Source organism: Panthera leo, chromosome D2, assembly GCF_018350215.1.
Source record: "Panthera leo isolate Ple1 chromosome D2, P.leo_Ple1_pat1.1, whole genome shotgun sequence".
Classification (NCBI taxonomy): domain Eukaryota; kingdom Metazoa; phylum Chordata; class Mammalia; order Carnivora; family Felidae; genus Panthera; species Panthera leo.
In genome coordinates, this window is record NC_056689.1 from 67,796,903 (window position 1) to 67,819,958 (window position 23,056).

Sequence of the window (23,056 nt, forward strand, 5' to 3'; positions counted from 1 at the left end):
TTTTTGGACAAATGTCTATTAAAGTTCTTTGACCATTTATGAATCGGGGTTTTTGTTGTTGTTGAGTTGTAAGAGTTCTTTATATGTTCTAGATATTAATCCTTTAGCAGATAACATGATTTGCAGATATTTTCTCCCATTTTGTGGGTTGCCTTTTCACTCTCGATAGTATCCTTTAATGGAACATATGTTTTTAATTTTGATGAAATTCAGTTTATCCATTTTCTCTTTTGTTGCCTGTATTTATAACAATGTGGCTTAATAATCCCAGACCCAATTTTCAGAGTTCTATGCACTTTATTTGCTCATCTTACTTTTTCAGTATTTCCAGCTTCTGCTTTTAGAACAAAAGGGAAATCATGAGGGAACCAATGTAGCTGTTCAAAAACTTTATGTTCAAATGTGCAACATTCTTTGTTGCAGAATAACACTAAGAATAATTTAAATTGCCAGTATAGCCCTTTCAACCAGAATGAGGAAAAATATACCTTATTTTCTAACCTTTTGCAGTACTCTTAAATCTAGAGTCAGTTTATAAATCTCATTTTGTTCATTTTTTTTGTTTTTTAATATTTGTTTATTTTCGGGAGAGAGACAGAGTGTGAACAGGGGAGGAGCAGAGAGAGAGGGAGACATAGAATCTGAAGCAGCCTCCGGGCTCTGAGCTGTCAGTACAGAGCCTGACACGGGGCTCGAATTCACAAACTGCAAGAGGTCACGACCTGAGCCGAAGTCCAACGTTTAACTGACTGAGCCACTCAGGTGCCCCTCACTTTGTACATTTCTGTGACATCAGAATGTATGCCTATTTGAAAGCATATATGTTTTGAGATAGAAGGTGACCTGACCGTCAAATTGAACTCAAGATGAATTTGATATTTTGTGTTGAATTTGGTTAAAAAATTGGTGAGCTCTAGGGGCGCCTGGGTGGTGCAGTCGGTTAAGCGTCCGACTTCAGCCAGGTCACGATCTCGTGGTCCGTGAGTTCGAGCCCCGCGTCGGGCTCTGGGCTGATGGCTCGGAGCCTGGAGCCTGTTTCCGATTCTGTGTCTCCCTCTCTCTCTCTGCCCCTCCCCCGTTCATGCTCTGTCTCTCTCTGTCCCAAAAATAAATAAAAAACGTTGAAAAAAAAAATTAAAAAAAAAAATTATTAAAAAAAAAAAATTGGTGAGCTCTATTTAAAGTATGGAATTTACAAACATAAATGTGGTTGAATTGGTTACTTGAATCTATGTGTATAATATTGGTCGTCATTTATATTGATTGGTAGTCATTTATAATCAACATTTTAACTTTATTAGATGTCATTTTCTTTTTTATCATTATTGAGGTATAATTGACAGATAACATTACAGTAGTTCCAGGTGTACAACATAAGGATTTAATATTTGTAAGCTGTCATTTTCTAACAGTTTCAGATCTTGTGTTTGTTACCTTTTCAGAAAGTATAATTATGATAAAAAACATGAAGTTTTCTTTCAGTTTTATTTAATATATTCATTAATAATTCTTGTTAAATTTTTATGTTGGTCAATTTTACAGGTGAATTATGTAACCTCATTACGCTGGATGTAGCTCACAATCAACTTGAACACCTCCCAAAGGAGATTGGAAACTGCACACAGATAACCAACCTTGACTTGCAGCACAATGAACTGCTAGACCTCCCAGATACTATAGGTATGAATGGAGAGAGAAGATACTGATAGTCATTTGTAACTACTTGGACATTAAAAAGACTATTTTTGATCCATTTCTATAAGAAAAGTTAAAAGATTAAAATTACCATTAAAGTAGTAAAACTTCTAAAAGAGAGTATTTTAAAAGTGGTTTTTATTTCCATTTCTTGGTGAAGAAAATAATTAGGTTTTAGGAAAGGAGTTCAATTAGACTATAAAAAAGAATGTTGAATATTGGATATTGAATATATATTTTATAACTGCTTAAATTGCAGAATGAGTGCATTTTTTGTTTTTGCTTATTTCAGAATGTTGCATGCTATTATATAGGGTGTGGTCCCTTTGCTAAAGCAAACCACACTGAAAAATAAAACCACTACTGTTCAGTTTTTAAAATCTTGGCCAACATAGCTTAAAGTTTGTTCATCTCTGCTATTGAAGGGACTAAGATAAGAGATGTCTTGACGTACAAAATGTGTTTCAAAGACCTAGCCACAGCCTCCAAAAGTTGGAAGTGCTTGTTGTGATATGTTTTATATTTACAGAGTCATGTTTATCTTTCTAAATGCCCATATAGTTGTACAAACCAGTAAAAGAAATTTTAAAAAGTTTGGACACCTTTTTAGTTATTAGTTTGTTATAAGGATACTATAATGTTTATTTAGGAAACTTATACCTGTACTTAATTTTTATAATTTCTATAATGAATATTTATGTGGTTCTGTTACTAAATCATAAGAGGCCTATGATGGTGATATCTTTCTCCAGAAAGATTTTCGTTTGTTTCTGTCAGGTACCTAAGGGACCACTTGAATGCTTCTGTGTTCTAAGGTTTGAGATTTTTCTGGTCCCTCGTCATTCAAAAGTACCGTGTAGACTAATTGGAGGGCTGTTTTACTTTGGTTTACTCTTAGTGCTAAGGTACAGCCCTTAGCTGTTGACATTGATTTCTGGACTCTCCACCCTTGGCTGGCTGTAGATTTTGACTCTTGGCAGAAACATGCCCAATTAGCTGAATCTTCTAGTTAGAGAAGCACTCTTAGGACAAAATTTTCTCCATTATTTTGCTTATTTCTTTGGGTTCCCACCTGATTTCTGCCCTGGTTATTAGTCATTATCTTGTTAGCTCTGTGACTTTTGTTTTGGAAGAGTTTTAAATTTTTTTCAGTGGAAGGGTTTGTCTGAATTACCTAGTCTACTGTTACTTGAAACAGAAGCAGTCATTAAAAAATTTTTTTTTTTTTTTTTTTCAACGTTTATTTATTTTTGGGACAGAGAGAGACAGAGCATGAACGGGGGAGGGGCAGAGAGAGAGGGAGACACAGAATCTGAAACAGGCTCCAGGCTCTGAGCCATCAGCCCAGAGCCTGATGCGGGGCTCGAACTCACGGACCGTGAGATCGTGACCTGGCTGAAGTCGGACGCTTAACCGACTGCGCCACCCAGGCGCCCCAAAAAATTTTTAAATAAGTTATATTAAATTGTTCTAGGTTACAGGACTACTATTTCTTCACGGGAAAGCAGTCTGAGACTTCTTTAGGATGTAACAGCTAGCCATTAGAACCTGTATCTTTGTGATTCTTGGTCCAGAGTTCTTTATATCACATTGTTATTTGTAAGACTAAGTGTTCTAGTTAGTCTTTGGATGTGTTTGGATGCAGTCTAGTCTTTGGATGCAGTCTAGTTAACTGCATTAGATTCATCTCTGAAAGGCAAGATGATGTACAGCATATAGTGAATTGCTCTACTAATATTCATAGTAATTTTACCAGATTTCCTGTGTAAATAAAAGAATCCCAATTTCTGGTTCAATAGAGACTGAATGCAATTCTTTCTTCCTTTTCTCTCTAAAATCTATTGAAATGGCCAAAAAAAAACAAAGAAAAATGGCCCTTGAGGAAAAAGAGAAAAGATCTGTATTACATCTATAGAACATGATCAGGCTGATATAAAAAAGAAACAAAGAATACTTTGCTTAGAAATATCCTTGCCATATAAAGTTTAACTTTAAAGGAAATACTGTATAATATAATGAACACATCCAAAGACCAAAAGAGCGATGGTGTAGGATCAGTGGAAGAAGTCCCTTAGAATCTGGAACAAAAAGAAGATACAAAATATTTGAAATAGATACAAAATAATTGAAAAAGAGTCTCAGGAGACAAGACTAGGAGTTCTGGAAAGAGAATATAAGTAATACAATGAAGAAACTAATAAAATACACTTTTATAATCTTGCCCTGAACTTGACAAAAACCCAGCTAATATGATTGACATTGCTTACCAAGAAGACATAGTGAAAAAAGATACATTCTGGTAGTTTTAAAAATTAGATTTACATAATTGCTTTGAATATACCTTCTAGTCACATATAATGTTCTAAAACTTGTCTTTGTCTAGTTTCAGTTTTAGGGTAATGCTGGTTACATATAGTAAGTATGGAAGTGTTTTCTACTCTTCAGTTTTGGGAACAGTTTGTATAAAATTATCATTATTTCTTCCTTTAAGCTGTGGTAAGATTCATCAGTGAAGCCACCTGGGTCCAGATGTTTCTTTGTAGGAATGCTTTTAAAAACAATTTGTTTCCTTAAAAGAGAGCTGTTTAGGTTATCACTTTATTCTTGAGCAAACATAATCATTTATGTCTTTCAAGGAATAGGTTCATTTCATTTAAGTTGTCACATTTAATAGGCATAAAATTGTTTATAATACTCCCTTATTAATAATAATATGGTAGTATTATAGAATCTATACTCTCATTCCTGATATCAGTAACTTAGTAGTAACTTAGATCTTCTCTTTTCCTGTTTGATTAGATTGTATCAATTATATTGATCATCTCTAAATTTTATTGATTTTCTCTGTTTCTTTGACTTTTATTTCATTGATTTCCACTTTGGCCTTTATTATCTGCTATGAGTTTTATTCTTTTTGGGTTTCTTATAGTGGAAGCTTGATGTCATTGATGTGAGGTAGAGTTTGTACTACATACGGACATATTTAATTTGTGTTGTATGCTGTTACTTTGAAGATTTCTTCTCATACATGTATCTAGTGCTATAAATTTCTCCTTATGTACTGCTTTAGTACCATTCCCCAAATCCTGATATATTGTGTTTTTCTCTTTGGTTTTGTTCAAAATACCTTCTAATTTACTTTTTCGTTTCTTCTGTGATCTGTGATTTATTTAGAAGTGCGTTATTTAGTTCCCAGTATCTGACAATTGTCCAAGGGGTTTTCTGTTCATGATTTCTAATGTAATTCTGTTGTGATTGAAAACATAACTTGTGACCTGAATCATTTAAATTTATTGAGACTTCTTTTATGGCTCAGTATGTGATAAGTCTTCCATGTGCAGCTGAATATGTGTTCTGTGTTTACTGAGTGGAGTGACATAGATGAGGCAATCAGTAAATTTATTCTACTACCTGTCCTTTTTTGTCCTTATTTCCTCCTAATTTGTGTTACACTGTTGGGACATTCATGGTATATCTTGTGCTGACTGATCTCTGGTTCTTTTTCATCTTCATGTTCATTGACAGTTGTGTTGCCATGGTTGTCCCAGTCATCTCTTGGTTGGCTTAAGTCAGTCTTGTAGTGTTTTCTTAGAAACAGTTCATAAATAACCGTTCCCTAGTTATAGAATGTTTGTAGCCTTTATTTTTTTTTTAATTAATTAATTTATTTTGAGAGAGAAAGAGAGAATCCCAAGCAAGCTCTGTGCTGTCAACACAGAGCCTGATTCAGGGCTTGAACTCAACGAACCATGAGATCATGACCTAAACCAAAACTGAGAGTCAGACAGTTAACTGATTCAGCCACCCAGGCATCTCTGTTTGTAATCTTTATATTTGAACAGTTTGGATGGATATAAAAATCATTGGGTCCAGCTTTGTTTACTTTAAGAATCTTTGTAAAACTAAGAGAGAGTTCTACTGTCTTCTGGCATTGAATGTACAAAAGTATGAGGCCAGTTCAATTTTTTCCCCATTGCAAGTGACTTAATCTTTTTGCCTGGCCATGCAGAGTACTTTTCTTCATTTCTGAAATTCAAGAACTCTAGTATATTTAAGAACTCTATTATAATTTTTTAGTGTTGATCTTTCATGGTCCATTTACCTGGGATACTCTGAGCCAACTCAACACATAGGTTTAATTTTGATAGTTTTATGTAGTTTATATACTTATTATAGTTTTCTTGGGTTATGTAGACCTATTTACATAGATTGTATATTCCTACATTGAAAGATAGGTCTGTAAGTTTGCTTGTTCTAAACAGCCAACTAATGGCAACAGTAAAGGAAAAAAGAAAGAATAATGCATAATCTTAACATGATCAGTTTTCAGTGGAATGTTATATAAAAGCACTTTAAAAAAGCAACTTCTTTTATAAAATTAAAGTCTTGCTCGGTTGTAGAAAGAAAAATAAAGGTTATTTATTGCAAATCAGCTAGGGAAACCAAAATTAAAGATGCTTGAACTGGTATTAATACTCATATCCCTCTCACTGATGCTTAGTCACTGTATATTTCTTAGGATATTATAGATGCTAACACTTTATTGGTCCTTAAGCATTATCAGGCAAGTTCTAGTGTAGGGGCCTTTATTTATACTTCTTGGTGTCTCTGCTTATGATCTTTCTCTTAAATACCCACATAATTTCCTCTACTCTTTCAGCTGATCAAATGGATATATATAGGGTTTGTTCCTCAATCAGCCCTGTTCTTACTCTTAAATAGTCCAACAATGTTTTGTTTAATATTTTATGCATGTGTCTATATCTCTGTTATGTTAAATAACAATCAAAGGGGGATGAAATTAAAGTACAAAAATGAACAGCCCTGGCAAAAAGAGGAAGTATAGGTGGTAGTGGATGATAAAATCTTCCATTTACTAGGACTAGGGTCAGGGTGTCTTGGATTTACTTCCTCTGACAAAGAGTGACTTCTCCATGTAGCCGCCTTTCTCCTGGATTTCTTAATTGTATGTATCTCTTCTTCTATCAGAATTACTATATTTTAAGTATGTTTATTAATATGAAAACATTTGACTTCATTATTAATCTGTTGTGGTTAAGATATCATCTCAGAATAACACAAATGCCTCGCTTCTAGCATATTCTATGTGATCAGGTTACAAGTATGTATTGGAAATCAATGAGAACTGAAATATTAACAATAAGAAAAATTTTATTAAAAATTTTTTTAATGTGTATTTTTAAGAAAGAGAGAGAGAGAGAGACAGAGAATGAGCAGGGGAGGGGCAGAGAGAAGGAGACACAGAGTCCAAAGCAGGCTCCAGGCTCTGAGCCGTCAGCACAGAGCCCAATATGGGGCTTAAACTCCTGAACCGCAAGGTCATGACCTGAGCTGAAGTTGGCCACTTAACCAACTGAGCCACCCAGGTGCCCCGACAATAAGAAAAAATTTAATATTTTATTTATTTTTATATGCTTTGATAGTTTTCAGCAAACGGAGTATTTATAACTGTTAATCCAAATAATGGCAAAGTGAATAAGTAATGTTTATTATAATTTTTTATAATATTGTCATTTTTTTAAGTTTATTATTTTGAGAGAGACAGAGACAGAGCGCCCAAGAATGGGAAGGAGAGAGAGAGAGAGAGAGAGAGAGAGAGAGAGAATGAGAATCCCAAGCAGGGTCCTATGCTCTCAGCACAGAGTCCTATGTGGGGCCCATACTCACAAACCATGAGATTATGACCTGAGCTGTAATCGAGGGTCAGACAATCAACTGAGCCACTCAGGTGCCCCTGTAATACTGTCATTTATTATTATTAAAAATAATTACTTTGCCTTTTCCATCCCTCTCATCCCCAGTATTTTGTATAGCAGAAGGTTGAGATTTGGTGAGAAATTTGAACATTTGGGTCTTGGTCTGTTATAAATCTCAACAGTCTTAATTGACCTTTGAGATTCTTCCTCTTGTTTATTGGAGAAGAGAAATTCACCCCAAAACATTTAGTAGCAAACTAACTGGAATATGGTTCTTCTGATACTTTTCCTTTTTTTTCCTAGTCTGCTTCTTGAAAAGTATAACTTAAAATGAAAAACAAACAAACAAAAATGAACACCTGTCCTGCACAGTTGATTTGAGTCCTGAGCAGCTGCTCTTCTCTCTTTTTTCTGGACCAGAGAAACTTGCCCTAATTCACAATTGAAATGAGATCTTTTAATTGTCACCTGACAGTCAGTTTTCTAAAAATCACTTTATTTCCTTGCCTTTTTTTTCTTACAAGTAGACCAAGATGTTTTTACCCCTTTCTTTAATTAACATGGACCCTCCTAGAGTAGTTATCACTGGTTGGCGGTAGTCACTGCCATTTACACCTTGTTCTGTGAAGAAGAGACAGAAGGAAGTGGGGAGGGGACAGCTGGTTGCAGTTAAGTGAGAGAGGACTTAAAAACATATTTACAGTCTCTCTGATTTAACCGTTAGTCTGCCCTGCTGAGTAAAAAGTATATTCTTTTTCATGTAAATATTTTCCCATTCAAGAGTCAGTTATGACTAAAAATAATTAAACTTCATTACAGCAGCCATTTTGTTTCGTTAAAGCCTTCTGAGATAACTCTGGTGATTTTCTGAAACCAGCGGTGGATAGTGGTGAAAGGTCTGAAATTGGAAAAAATGTTTTATTTTCTATTTCTTCTCAAATGAGATAAAGAAAGAAATCTGCAACAAGACCTGGCCTTGGAGGCTGGAGCACAGAACAATTCAGAGATCTTTTGTTGCACTGGGCTCTGAAGAAATGTTACAGTAATTATGGTTATAGCAACAAGTAGAGTTTTAATAATTACGTTTTAGGTAATTGCAGTGCAAATTCATATTGCAGCTTTACTAGTTTTCTTTTTAATTGTGGCATTCTTTTAGGTTTTCATTTAAGAATTCTTTATATTGCTTGCTTTTCAGTTTGATTTTAGTTTCTTAGTTCACCATTTCTGGAAAAAAAAAACCTTTGACATTATTTAATCATTAAAACTGTGTGTCTTTTCTGATTTGGTTTTTTTTTTTTTTTTTTTTTGAGACTTTGTTAAAATAAGATTAAGATCATTTGAGTAAGAAATTTACTCAAAAGTTATACTGAATTAACCTAAAGGTGCTGATTATATTTGCTGAAGTTAAAAGCATCCAATTTTAATTCATAGCCATTTGATGTTGCTGTAATTTAAAAATGTGACAGCATAAGAAAGCAAGCTGTCAGAGCAGAGCACAGAACAACTTACATTTAAAGTTAAGCACTTAAAGCTAAATGCCAGTGATTGGCAGTGATCAGCCTACATTTATACACAGAAGCTCAGCAACATTGATTTTATTTCTTAGTCACAATGGCTCAACATTAAAGCAAGCTATGGCTTGATTTCTAGGCTGTGGTTTAGTTTGTGGTAAAACCTGCTTACTGAAAGAGGTTAGAGTTGAAACCACTGCAGCGGGTGAATCACAGTAAATACCAGATTTCTGATGTCCAGGTTTTTTTTCTGGCACAAGAGAGTTTTGATATTTCACCCTTCTTTTTTTTGAGAGTAATGGATTTTGGCAAAATGTGGATGACTCTGAACATGCCATGCTCTCAGTAAAGTGGTAAGGGCTTCACAAATGTGAGCTGTTCATCAGAATAGCATATTCTTACAGATTACAGTTTTGGAAGTTCAACTTCTTCTACCCCACAAAAAAGGAAAAAGAAAAAGTTCAAGAAAGTTGGAGGTACTATTTTTGCTTAAATAACCACTAATTTCTGTATTAGATAATGTCATGTGGCATTTTGACTACATCATTTTCATTTTGTAAATTTTTTTAATGTTTATTTTTGAGAGAGCACAAGCACAAGAGGGGCAGAAAGAGAGGGAGATACAAGATCGTATTTATTTTTGAGAAAGACAGAGACAGAGTGCAAGCAGGGGAGGAGGGGCAGAGAGAGACACACACACAGAATCTGAAGCAGGCTCCAGGCTCTGAGTTGTTATCAGTGAGCCGGATGGGAGAGCTCAAACTCCTGAACCGTGAGATCATGACCTGAGCTGAAGTCAGATGCTTAATCCACTGAGCCACGCAGGCTCCCCTCATTTTATAATTTTTAAAGAAACCTGTTCTAACTTTTTTTATTTTTATTTTTATTTTTATTTTTATTTTTATTTTTATTTTTATTTTTATTTTTATTTTTATTTTTATTTTTATTTATTTGAGAGAGAAAGAGAAAGCACATGAGTGGGGAAGGGCAGAAACAGAGGGAGAGAGAATCCCAAGCAGGCTCCATGCTCAGCAGGAGCCCGAATTGGGGCTTGATCTCTGGAATCCTGAGATAATGACGTGAGCTGAAATCAAGAGTCAGACACTTAACTGACTGAGCCACCCAGGCACCCCCATTCATACTTTTTAATACTGTAGAAACTAAAACATTTTACTATTTGTCCTCCTCTCTCTATTAGGGAGCAAAATGTAAAATCTTAAAATTATATGAGATGCTTTTCTTTGGTTCTCATTTTAAAATAGGGAGGGAAGGAAGGAAGGAATATTTTATTCTTTGCCTCTCCCATGCCCTCTGGCCACTATAGCTACAAGGCTGGTCAAGGTGGAAATTTTTCTACACACAGTGATAACATCTGATTTTAAAGAGCTTCAAAATGTTATAGTAAAAGTTTAATTTGCTATATGAAGTTAAAGGTAAAAAAGGCAGTCAACCTTAGGGAAAAAAATGGAAGTAAGACAGACCATCCCTTTCTGTCCTTCATACCACTGCTTTGCCTGTGGAAGAAACCTGTTGCATTTAATAAAAGGCTGAAGCATTTGCCAAGGAGTCTTTGAAATCTGCCTGAAGAGTAAAGTGCAAAGACTCCATAATTTTGTTCCATCAGTTGACATGCTTCATTCAATCACTGTTAAGAGTACAATAGTACAGAAATACAATATTTTAAACATTTTTAATTCTGATCAAGACCTAGAAGCTTTCTCTAATAACAAAAGATTAGTTATGGTAACCAAATTCTAAATGCTTATCAACTTAAAAGCCCAATAAATAGAAGCAGATTCCTAAAATTTATCGTCCAAAAGCAAAATAACTTTTGAATTTCTCACTTTCAAAATCAGAATAGGGGCACTTGGGTGGCTTAGTCAGTTAAGCATCTGCCCGTTAAGCATCAGGCTTTTAATTTCGGTTCAGGTCATGATCTCATGGTTTTTTAGATCATCCCCTACTTCGGGTTCTGTACGCGCTCGCTCACGCGCGCGCTCTCTCTCTCTCTCTCTCTCTCTCAAAATAAATAAATAAACATTAAAGAAAAAAAGATAGTGTATGAGTGAAGGCCTGCTGTGTGCTTAGCACTGAAGCATACTCTGTGGGGAGATAGAAGTATGTAAGGTCTGTTACTTAAAGGGGTTTGTCTATTGGGTGGAGGTAACTCATCTATGAAATGACAACATAAAAACAAGTATAATTAAATGCCATCTTATAGTGAAAACAGTATGCAGCCATAAGTCCAGTGTACAGGAAAATCAATGAGATCTTGATGGAATGGCCAGGGAAAGCTTCGTAAATGAATGAATCTGTTGGACTCCGTATGGAATAAAAATGTATTCCACGAGCACTACAGCATGGACCAACAGCATGGGAGTAAGAATGAACATATTTTGCTTCTGTGTCAAGAGGTATAACAAGCAAACTGGAGCACAATCAGTAGAGATCTTGAAGAATGATTACTTGATATAAGGAGCCCTCTGAGTTTGATTCTTGCTTTGCCAGTAACTAGTTGGTGGCTTTGGTAAGTCTCTTCCCATATCTTATGCTAAAGTCCATGCTTATTACCCTCAGATGGTTCTTTCTGCTGTTTCTTAGGTATTTTATCATCTTTTGCCTTTTTTCTTTTTAATCAGGGTGTCTATCTAAGAATTCAAACCACCACACTCTGTTTTTGCAGTTTATCTCATATCTACCCTTTATGCAGAAGATGAGCCTCACAATGTAAAGTGTCCAAATGTCTTACCTCTACATTAGTATAAAACCTCTCCATAATGTAAAATACTCATTCAAAAAAAGAATGGTAAAAGATTTTGCAGATTTTAAAATTAAAATACTTTAGAATTACAGATTTTTCTTTATCAAAATGTTTTTAAATGACAAAGCTATAGGGGCGCCTGGGTGAGCGTCCGACTTCGGCTCAGGCCATGATCTCACAGTCTGTGAGTTCGAGCCTCGTATCGGGCTCTGTGCTGATGGCTCGGAGCCTGGAGCCTGCTTCCGATTCTGTGTCTCCCTCTCTCTCTGCTCCTTCCCTGCTCATGCTCTGTCTCTCTCTGTCTCAAAAATAAATAAAAACATTTAAAAAAATTATAAATGACAAAGCTCTAGAAAATTAGGAAAAGGCAAGTTCAAAGAAAAACATTTTAACCTTCGGTAATTCTACCACATAGAGATAACTTTAGTTTTGATATTTTCTTTCCACTCTTTTCCACTTGTTTTTTACATTGTTGAGATCATACAAAATGCATAATTTTTATTACCTTTTTTCACTTAACATCATAAAGTCACATCTTAAAATTTTTGTAACATAATTTTAATAGGTATAGGATATAGCAGAATATAGACATGTTCTATAGAATAAAATCATGTTTTGACCATCTGTTATGTATCACTCATTGTGCTACATATCTTATGCACATTGTTTAACCCTTAGAACCACACTGTGGAATATTTGGTGTTATCCCCACTTTATGGAAGAGGAAATAGTCTCAGTTAAGTAACTTTCCCAGAGTCCTATAGATCATGTAAAATCCTTTGTTTTGTCTGACACTGTGGTGTCTCCAGTTTAAGTAATTCTTCATGTATTCTTGAGTAAATAGGTTGACCCCATTTTTGTCACTACAAATATGACTATAATTAACATTTCATCATAAAACAGCTTATTTTATTTTTGCCAACCCAACTTTTAAGAAACATTTGTATCATATTCAATGTCATAATACAGTAATAATAATAGTAAATATTATTCTTGCCCTTATTTCTATTCTCTAAATTCTCTGGGGCTTTGGAAAGTCCTCCAAGCCTCAGCTTGTTTTTTTCCCCCTCCAAAATTGACACGTCTTACCAGAATGTCATTAGAAAGATTCTAGTGAAGCATCCTTAGTTAATTTAGAAAACATTTTAAAGACAAAATTGATTTGTTTTTGTTAAGTGATAGTTTTTATTGTTGCTTTTGAATTCAGTTTTCTGCCTGTTGGAATCTTGCTTAAACAGAACCAGCAAACTATTGGCCCAGTTTCCAGACACTATCATAAGAAAGTAATGTAAATGAAAATAACATACCTCTGGAATAGATCTAATTACAATTCCTACAGGAATTGAAATGTTTGCTAAGTTTTTCTGCATTATATAATGCTGGCTAGATTTATGGTATTGTCAGAATACTTTATGAATGACTAATTATTGTCTTGGAGATGTAAAGAGTAAGAATTGGCTCTGTTTAATCATTTTTTACAACTTTAATCACTGATCTCTTCAGCAAGAGGGAACGATGCAGATGAGTGATGACTAGATAGGATTATGAGGCGTAGTGACCGCCCTCGTGGGGTTCCAGGGCTTAATTTGTGTTAAAAGCTAATTATGTGTTTTCTGTAAGTACTGTGGTAATGTTACATCTCAGAAAGAAAGTTACCCAATAACTTTCTGAGAAATGGTCAAAGCAAAGAGAAAGAAATGGGAAGACTTCAGAAAGTTGGTAGAAGTTGACAGACATCAAAATATTGGTCTCCAAAAAGTTAAGTGTGGCACAGGAGGTATCTACTGCTGTAATTTTTTTAACATTAGTAATACTGTTCAATTTAAAACTAGAGGCTACATTTGACATTTAAACCTGGCCCATCTAAAAATGTGACAGCAGCAGTTGTAATGTGAAGTCAGAAAAGAAATTAACCAGCCATGACAAATAGTTACATTGAACTAAATTCTTGCAACTGTTACCTTTTTTTCCCCCCTTTCTGGTATCAAAAATAAACTTGTTCTCTAGTGTATATTGTTTGGGAAATCAAGTTTGATTAAATTTTTTATGATGGCAGGTATCCTCATATTCATCTATGTAAGCTTACATGTAACTTGCCAATAAACTAGCCTGTATTTCTACTCTGCTTTTTAATGTATTCAGTTATAGCTAATTTGTGCTTAAATTGGTTATGCTTAGATTATTAAGAGAGAATATAACTTTAACTTTCTAAAAAAATTTTAATGTAAAGGAATTTAAAAGAAAAATTCAGAAAATTTTTACCATCAGGTTGATCTTCAGAAATTTTGGAACGTTTGTATTTAAACTCATGAAAAATACTGAACCTTTCCAATTTCACAGAATAATTGTGCATTTGTATTTTAAATAATGCCATTTTAGAAATTTGGAAATTTATTTAAAATTACATGAACATTTTTATATATAACCATTGTTCTTTGTTGGATCAAGATCCCATATATACAAATGGGATGATTATTATAAATTTAAAACATACAGTACTTTGTCATTCAATTAGGCCATATCTAAATAGGTCAATTTGTTATTAAAGTATGCCAATAGTTTGTAATAATTCATTTTTAAAATTGACTTTATGACTGTGTATTTCATTATTTCTCTAAGACAAGTGGACACAAAAGTGGTTTCAGTTTCATCCTAATTGAAAGGGTAGTGTGTAGTTCCTTGGTGCTAAGAATTAAGGATCCTGCTGAAATAGTACTTCACAGTAATTCATATTACTGCCAGGGAGAGTGACAAGTTCATCAGATTTTAAAAAAAAAATTCTTTTTTGTGTTCACAGGAAACCTGTCCAGTTTAAGTCGTCTTGGTCTGAGATACAACAGATTGTCAGCAATACCCAGATCCTTGGCAAAATGCAGTGCCCTTGAAGAGCTGAATTTAGAGAACAATAACATTTCTGCTCTACCAGAGGTGAGAGGTGGTAAATCTTTACAGCTGGGTGAATAATTTGATTATTGAGATTGTTTAAATAATGAGCATGCTACAGACATTTAGCCATCACTAAGATAAATATTCCAAAGAAGAAAGAATAGGTATGATTATAGGAACACACTAATTTTTTTCTTTTTTTGTGTATAAAAGAGAGAAACTAAAGTGAGAGATCAGTGGCTGCTTTCCCGTAGAAATCTTGCTTGTGTCATTTTGGAATTGACAGCAAATGCTATTAAGGAAAAGTTGTATGGTTAGTTGTTTTAAAACTCTACCCCACCCAGTTCAGTTATTTTAAGAAGTCCTATAGAAAGATCATACAAGAAAGGAATGAGCTACATAGAATAGAACATACTATTTATTAATCAGATTAATATTAGCCACAACACTTCCATGACCCATATTATTACCCTGCGTATACAATAATATTAAAGCCTATTTAGCATATGCCAGTCACCAAAATTTGTTATTTTTTAACACATTATTTTTAATTTGGGTTTTGTTCTATGAAAAAATATTTTCACTTATTTTGCTTAGAGATTTATTGGGCAGAATGCAATATTCTTTTGTCTTTCCTTCTTTTGCTATATATGATTTTATCATACCCACAACTTGTATGTTTGCTTATGGTTTTTCAAGCATACTATCTTACTGTAGTATTCTAACAAATAAAAGAATGGAATTATGGGCTTAATTGATTGAGCTTTGCAAAAAAGTCTTAGACTATTTCTAGTTTTCCCGTGTGTGTGTGTGTGCGTGTGTGCGTGTGTGTGTGTGTGTATTTGAATTTAAAATAAAGGTATTTTGGGGGCGCCTGGGTGGCTCAGTCGGGTAAGTGTCCCAACTTTGCCTCAGGTCATGATCTCACGGTTTGTGACTTTGAGCCCAGCATTGGACCCTGTGCTGACAGCCTGGAGCCTGCTTTGGATTGTGTGTCCCCCTCTCTCTCTCTGCCCCTCCCATGCTGGTGCTTGTGCGCTTGCTCTGTCTCTCTCTGTCTCTCTATTTCTCTCAAAAATAAATAAACGTTAAAAATAAAGTTGCTTTGGGTGGATATTTTCAGATACATACTATGATTTATAACAATTTGAGTACATGAAGCTATGAACTTGTAGTGATTAGTTTATAAAATGTATTTAATTGATTTCTTAGGGATACAGAAAAAAGTAGTACCTATTAATTTTGCTTCTGTTGTTCTGGCTGTTTGGATTTTTAGAATACTGATCAGAGTACAAAAATGAGTTTTCCAGGATTGTAGTCTTCTAGGATGGACCAGTTTACTGCCACTGCTGTGTGACAGTATCTCACCCTGCGTTTTAAATAGGATAAGGAATCGAATCCACAGATTGTAGATACAGCCCTAACAGCTAGACTGTCTGGATTTTTGTCTTTCTTTGCTAGCGGTAATTTAGAATGGTAAAAATGGGTGGGGTTCTACTATTTAATATCATCCCCTTTGCTAACAGTAATTAGCACAGTATTTAGACCTTGTTGGGATTCTTTTAGGATGTGAGCTTAAATAAGACTGACTACTTTTACAATGTCTATAAGACTAAATACAAAGACTGGGTACTTATTAAATTTCAAAAAGTGAGAAAATTAAAATTTTTTTTTATATCCACTTATATGTGGGGGGAAACTAATAATTGGGTATGTCTTAGGATACAGACATTGTGCTGAGTAGTTTCACATAAAATATTTTGCGACTGAAATTAGTCAAGATTTATTTTTGATAAGAGAATTATAAAGAGAACAGCTCTCTTCAGTCTTGCTGTGGAAGAAGTGGTGTGTGCGTGTGTGTGCACATGTATTTAAACTGGCCTGTTTGCAGATAGAGAAGCTCTGGGGAAAACCCTTGACTGGCCTTGTCCAAATCTGGGAAAGCATTAAGTCTCAAATAAGTACTTAAAAAAAGTGGTCTGTGTGCTTTGGAAGCAGCATATTCCTAATGCAAATATGTAATTATCTGCATTTATAATGAGCACAGTAAGGAAAACAATAAAATCCATTAGACAGCACTTACTAGACATTCAAGCTGGGTTAGGCATGTAAAATCAGGAAAGTGGTTTCAGTTGGGGCTCATGGCTGAAATCAGAGCCAGCAAAATGACTATATACTTTTCCATTTGATGACTGTCTGAAAATAGACTAGTTTTAGTGTGGATACAAACACATAAGAAAAAGGAATGTAATAAATTCAAGCACATGAGCTTAAGGTGTAAGGCTAGGAGCTCTACATGGATTATCCCATTTAATTCTTCACTATAATCGTACTAATTATTGGGGTATTATCAGCTAGGAAGGGTAATAAGACTTAAGGAGAGTTATGTTTTTGGCCAAATTTGTTACCTTAGATATTTTTCTGGGAGTACTGTGAGATACATATTGATTGTCTAATTCACTAAAAGTTACAAAACTGGTAAGTGGAAGTCCTAAGTGGGGATCCACATGTGTCTGACTTTAAAACAATGGTGAGCAACTGCAAAGCTTCATCATATGACCTAGGAATGAAAGGTTGGAGACCTGCCTTCTTGTTGCCACTTTTTAGATACCCTCAGTTGTTTGCAAAGAAGAATGTCCATAAAGTTAGCTGTAAGAATAATAAAAATAACATTTTTGCCATGAGACTCAAAACTTTGTGCATTGTTTCTGTAAAGTAGGATGTAGACATTTTTCTTGAATTGACTGCCATGCGGTTTTCTCACCACTCTCACCTGAGCTCTTCTTTTTATCTGTGCACATCAGTAGACAAATGTTGAAAGCTGCTTAATGTTAAGAATAAAGAACAAGTTTCAGTTCGCCATATAATTATACCTTCAATTACATAGTTATTTCATTCCTTCGGCTGGCCTTGCAAATCAGCTGACACTTCAGGTACTAAGTCTTCAGTTTTCTCATGGTATACAGCTGGTATTTGAGCACTATTTAAAATAACACACCTCACATGGTTTGTTTCTTCCCTGCTTTCACTGTTTTTTCTACTTCTGAATATTTAAATTTTTTCCATCCTTCAAGATGTCAGTCTCTTCCTGCTTTTCCAGTTATTCCAGTATTCCTTCTTTTCTTTAAATAGAGAAGGGACTTACAATTTAAGCACTTATTATATGCTAGAGATTGTAAAGCTATGTATTTTATCTCTTTAAAGTGTCTCCACTACAACTTATAAAATAAGGCATCATCATTTTACAAAGGAATTAATTAAGGCTTGGAGAAATATTTTGCCCAAAGTCACAAGCTACTGAAAGGTAGAGCCAGAATTCCAAACTATTTTATAGCTCATACCAGTGTTTCTCAAATATTAATGGGGCTACAAATCACTTGGGAATCTCGTTAAGATTCATATCGATTCTGTAGGAGTGGGACCTAAGAGTCTAGATTTCTAACAAGCTAATGCTACTTTTCTTTCAAACATACTTTGAGTAACAAGAGTCAATTACATGTAATTTATTATTGATTATACAGTTATGTATTATTTTTTTACTATCCGTGTGCTTTATTTCTCTAAATAGGGTTTAGTCTTTTTAATGGCAGAGATTGTTTTGTAATACCTGAACACCTCGCACTGTGGTTACATGGTAGGAGGCTGAAGTAAGGGGATATGGGGCTATTCTGTGCAGTAAACACTGGATTGATAGATGGATATTTCCCTCTGAAATTTTCCCATATGGAAAAGCAATATTATGTAATATCAGGAAGTGTTATCTTCTGAATCGAATATTCCTTAGAGGAGCCATTAAATTACTGCATAACAGCTTACTCTGAGCCAGGTATTATGTTAATAATAATTTAGAGGATAATTAACTCAGACCTGAATAGGCTTGGTCACATAGCAAGTGGCAGGGCTGGGACTCAGACCCAGGACTGTCGGATGCCAAAGATTCTGCTCTGCAAAGTTCTTAAACTGGACGCTCAGGAGATAACCTCTTACAGACATATTTTCTTCATTGAGTGTTTTAAATAAGCCGAAGCCAATGAATAAAAATCAGAGTTTATATGAGTTTTCTGTTCTTTGTAAAATCTGAAAATCTGACTGTTGGCTTCACATTCCTAGAAGGCAACAATTAGCTAGAGCTGAGAAGTGACTGCTCTATATGAGGCATTACAGAGCCATCCCAACCAGTCTCTGTCATTTGTTACCTGTAAGGCCCTTTGAGGCATTTGTGACTGTCGCTCTGTACTCTGAAGTAAATCTTGTTACAATTCTGATTCCTATGTTTATTTTATTGGTTTACAGAGTCTTCTATCAAGTCTTGTGAAACTGAACAGTTTGACCTTAGCCAGAAATTGCTTCCAGTTATATCCAGTAGGTGGTCCATCTCAGTTTTCCACCATCTATTCCCTCAACATGGAACACAATCGAATCAATAAAATCCCATTTGGAATTTTCTCCAGAGCAAAAGTATTAAGTAAGCTAAATATGAAGGTAAGCCTCTGTTTGTATTGAGGGGGGAAATTTTGCTCCTATTACTAGTACTTCTATTAATAGTGGCATTTTCTCTATCAGTGTGGAGAATAGGTACTTGTGTTTTGCTGATGGGGTCTAAACTGATAATGATAGTTCAGGGCAATTTGTATTAGATAACAAATATTTTAGCATTTTGTCCTAAAGAAATAATCATGAATGTCCATAAAAGCACAGTTGTAGGGATATTTATTGTAGAGCTTTCTATTTAACTGTTTAATTGGTACCAACTTAATAAAAATTTCATTTTTTAAAACTCCTATATCTTCAATGGAATTCTCTGAAGTCATTAAAAATAATACTCTAGTTAGGAGAATATTAAATGCCAGTTGAAACATTCTCAGTTTATCAACTAGAAAAAAGTTACAGCATGCAAGACTTTCCACGGTTTTTAAAAACTATTCTTAACGTTCATAATTAAATACTAGATATCTGTAGATTTATATGTATACATATAACCAACATTTATCAAAATGTTTATTTTTGGATATCAGAACTATGGATGGTCTTTTTTATTGAGGAATAATTGACATTGTATTTCAGTTGCACAACATAATGGTTCAATATTTGTATATTGGGAAATGATCATCACAATAAGTCTACTTAGCACTGATCGCCATACATACTTACAGAATTTTTTTTTCTTGTGATGAGAACTTCTAAGATTTAGTCTCTTAACAACTTTCAGATATGTAATACAGTATTATTAACTGTAGCTGCCATGCTGTATCTGACAGCGTCATGACTTATTTTGACTCTGTTCACCTAGTTTTCCACCTAACCTTCACCTCTGACAACCATCAATATGTTCTTTTTATTTTTGAGTTTGGTGTTTTGTTTTGATTCTGCATAAGTGAGATCATATGGTATCTGTCTTTCTCCATCTGATTTACTTCACTGAACATGATGCTCTCAAGGTCCATTCATGTTGTCACAAATGACAAGATTTTTTATGGCTGAATACTGTTTGTGTGTGTGTGTGTGTGTACTGAAACTTCTTTATTCATTCATCTGTGAACACTTAGGTTGCTTCCGTATCTTGGCTATCGTAAATAATGCTGCAATGAACAGGGGGATGCATATGTCTTTTTGAGTTAATGTTGTCATTTCCTTCAGATAAATACCAAGAAGTGGGATTGGGGGATTATATGGTAATTCTACTTTTGATTTTTTGAGGAACCTCCATACCATTTTCCATAGTGGCTGCACCCATTTACATTCCCACCAACAGTGCACAAAGGTTCTCTTATTTTTCTTATCTTCACCAATACTTGTTGTTTCTTGTCTTTTTGCTAACAACCATTCTGATAGGTGTGAGATGGTATCTCATTGTGGTTTTGATTTGCATTTTCCTGATGACTAGTGATGTTGAACATCTTTTCATGTACCTGTTGGCCATCTGTATGTCTTTGGGAAAATGTCTATCCACATCCGCTGCCTATTTTTTAATCGGATTGTTCTTTTGCTATTGAGTTATAGGGATTCTTCATATATTTTGGATGTTAACCCCTTATGAGATACATTACTTGGAAGTATTTTCTTTTGATGGGTGATCTTTAGTTTCTTTTTGCTTATCTATATTCTCTACAGTGAATATGTTTCACATTAAAAAGGAGGAACGAAATGAAACCTGATTTTTCCAATGATTTAATTTATAGTGAATAAACTTTAGGCTGAGAGGTGATAAATAAATTGGCCATATAGCTAATTTATGGCTGAAGTGTAGGAATCCAGGAGACCTAGATTTCCTGCTTCCAGGTATAAGTGTTCTTTCTGTTGTATCTTACTACATTCTTTTATCTTTGGTGAACTATTTCAGCATAATTGTGGTTCTTTAAACTGTAGTCTAAATGTACAATTTATTGATTCTATCTATACTTGTTCATAAATACATATTTTATATTCTTTAGAAGTATATAAGTGAACTAGTGGAAATTCAAGATAATCTTATAATCTTAAGCAGGTATAAAATGTATTGTTCATCATTTCAGTTACATAAGATTTACCAGTGGTAATGGTATTAATTCTGAATGGTCAGTAGAGGCTTAGAACAGCAGCAGTCCAGGTGTTCATTGGCTTTTGCATTTGGTGATACATTTTTATAGATATGACATTATTATAATGTTAGCTTAGGAAGGCTTGTTGTTTTCAGTGAAATAAGAAAAGTTTGAGTAGATCTTTGCCTTAATTTTTCTTCAATATGACAAATGTTTAATAAAACTTTTTTGTAAGAAGTCAAAATGAAACCTGACATTTTCCTCCTCATATAAGCACCAGTAGTAAATTTTTTTAATGAAAATGCCTTATACAATTAATTACCAGTAGTTAATAAGTTTAATTGTTACAGTGGGGGCACCTGGATGGCTCTCAATCGGTTTAGCATATGACTTCAGTTCAGGTTATGATCTCATGTTCGTGGCTTTGAGCCTTGCGTCATGCTCTGTGCTGACAGCTCAGAGCCTGGAGCCTGCTTCGGATTTTGTCTCTTTCTCTGCCCCTCTCCCACTTGCACTCCGTCTCTCTCTGTCTCTCTCTCTCTCTGTCTCTCTCTCTCTCTCTCTCTCTCAAAAATAAGCATTAAAAAATTTGTTTAATGTTATACTGAATAGGTAGTAAATATAAATATTATAATAAAATAAAAACTTGGTTTCAAATGGATGTTTGCTACTTTAGATTTCTCTTATGGATGGTTTTGTGTAAAATAAGACAAGTAATCCATGTATATTGCAGAAAAAATTTAAAATACAGATTAACAAAAAGGACATAAAATAATCCTACCACTGAGAGGTAGCATCACTGTTAACACATTAGTGAACATCAGGGTACTGATGGTCCTCTTTTGATACCAAAAGCCCCAACAAAAACAGTGTGGTAAGAGTTATTGATGAAGATGTGTTTAGACATAGACACGAAGAAGCAAGAAGAAAAATAGTGAATCACTGGCATATATTTCACTTTTTTCTGCATATAGCAATATCTACTTTTTTTTTTAATGTCTATTTTTGAGAAAGCACCAGCAGGGGAGGGGCAGAGAGAGAGGGGGACAGAGTTCGAAGTGGGCTCTGCAATGACAGCAGTGAACCCAATGCAGGGCTCAAACTCACGAACCGTGAGATCATGACTTGAGCCAAAGTTAGACGCTCAACTGACTGAACCACCCAGGCATCCCTATATATATCTCATTTTTAAACAAAATTAGTATCCTACTGTTTCATCATCTGTTTTTATTATTCACTGAAAAATGTATTTTTACCATCTCTTATATGGATTTTTAAAGTATAATTGTGGATACTTCCAATTAGTGTTTTAATGATTTAATTTGCTGTCTTCTTTAGACTTTTTTCTCTCCTATTTATTGCTCAGTATTTCTAGAATAGCTGAGCTTATTTGGTTTCCTCATGGGCTATAATTAGATGTTTCTTCTTCTATTGTGCTCATGACCATCCACATTTTATTCCATGATTGCTGTATATTATTGTGAAATGGGGAAAACCTGGTTTTCACTGGAACCTTTGACATCTCAGTGTTAGGTCTGTATAGTCTATTTTTCCATATCCAATACTGATAATCACATAAGGAACAAGCTTCCAGTTCAAAATAAAAACCTAATTACTGTCTGAAAAACTTTGGAGGCTTATATTTTTTGTTGCTTTTAAATTTCTTTATTTGGATATCAAAAAGGGGAATAAAGTTTTGTGTTTCATTAAGCATTCTCTTTCCATAGGGAGGTATATATATGGAGCTTAGTTTTTGTGGTTCTACCTTGGTTACTTTTTTTTTTGTCTTTGCCAGGACAATCAGTTGACATCACTTCCCTTGGATTTTGGAACTTGGACCAGTATGGTAGAATTGAATTTAGCCACTAATCAGCTCACAAAGATTCCTGAGGATGTGTCTGGTCTTGTTTCTCTTGAGGTGAGTATAAAAGAGCCGTTTATTTAGAACTCCTTAAACCCTTCTGCAGT

General features: G+C 34.5%; 1 protein-coding gene across 5 annotated transcripts in view; it reads left to right on the forward strand.

Moving 5' to 3' along the window:
• The window catches only part of SHOC2 (SHOC2 leucine rich repeat scaffold protein), a 107,631-nt gene that overhangs the window by 76,574 nt on the left and 8,001 nt on the right, over positions 1-23,056 (forward strand). For all 5 annotated transcript variants that reach the window (XM_042908956.1, XM_042908952.1, XM_042908955.1 and 2 more), the window contains 4 exons: positions 1,543-1,680; positions 14,482-14,612; positions 18,864-19,052; positions 22,884-23,006. In XM_042908956.1, coding sequence (XP_042764890.1) covers positions 1,543-1,680; positions 14,482-14,612; positions 18,864-19,052; positions 22,884-23,006 — 581 coding nt within the window. The remainder of the gene's footprint in view (positions 1-1,542; positions 1,681-14,481; positions 14,613-18,863; positions 19,053-22,883; positions 23,007-23,056) is intronic.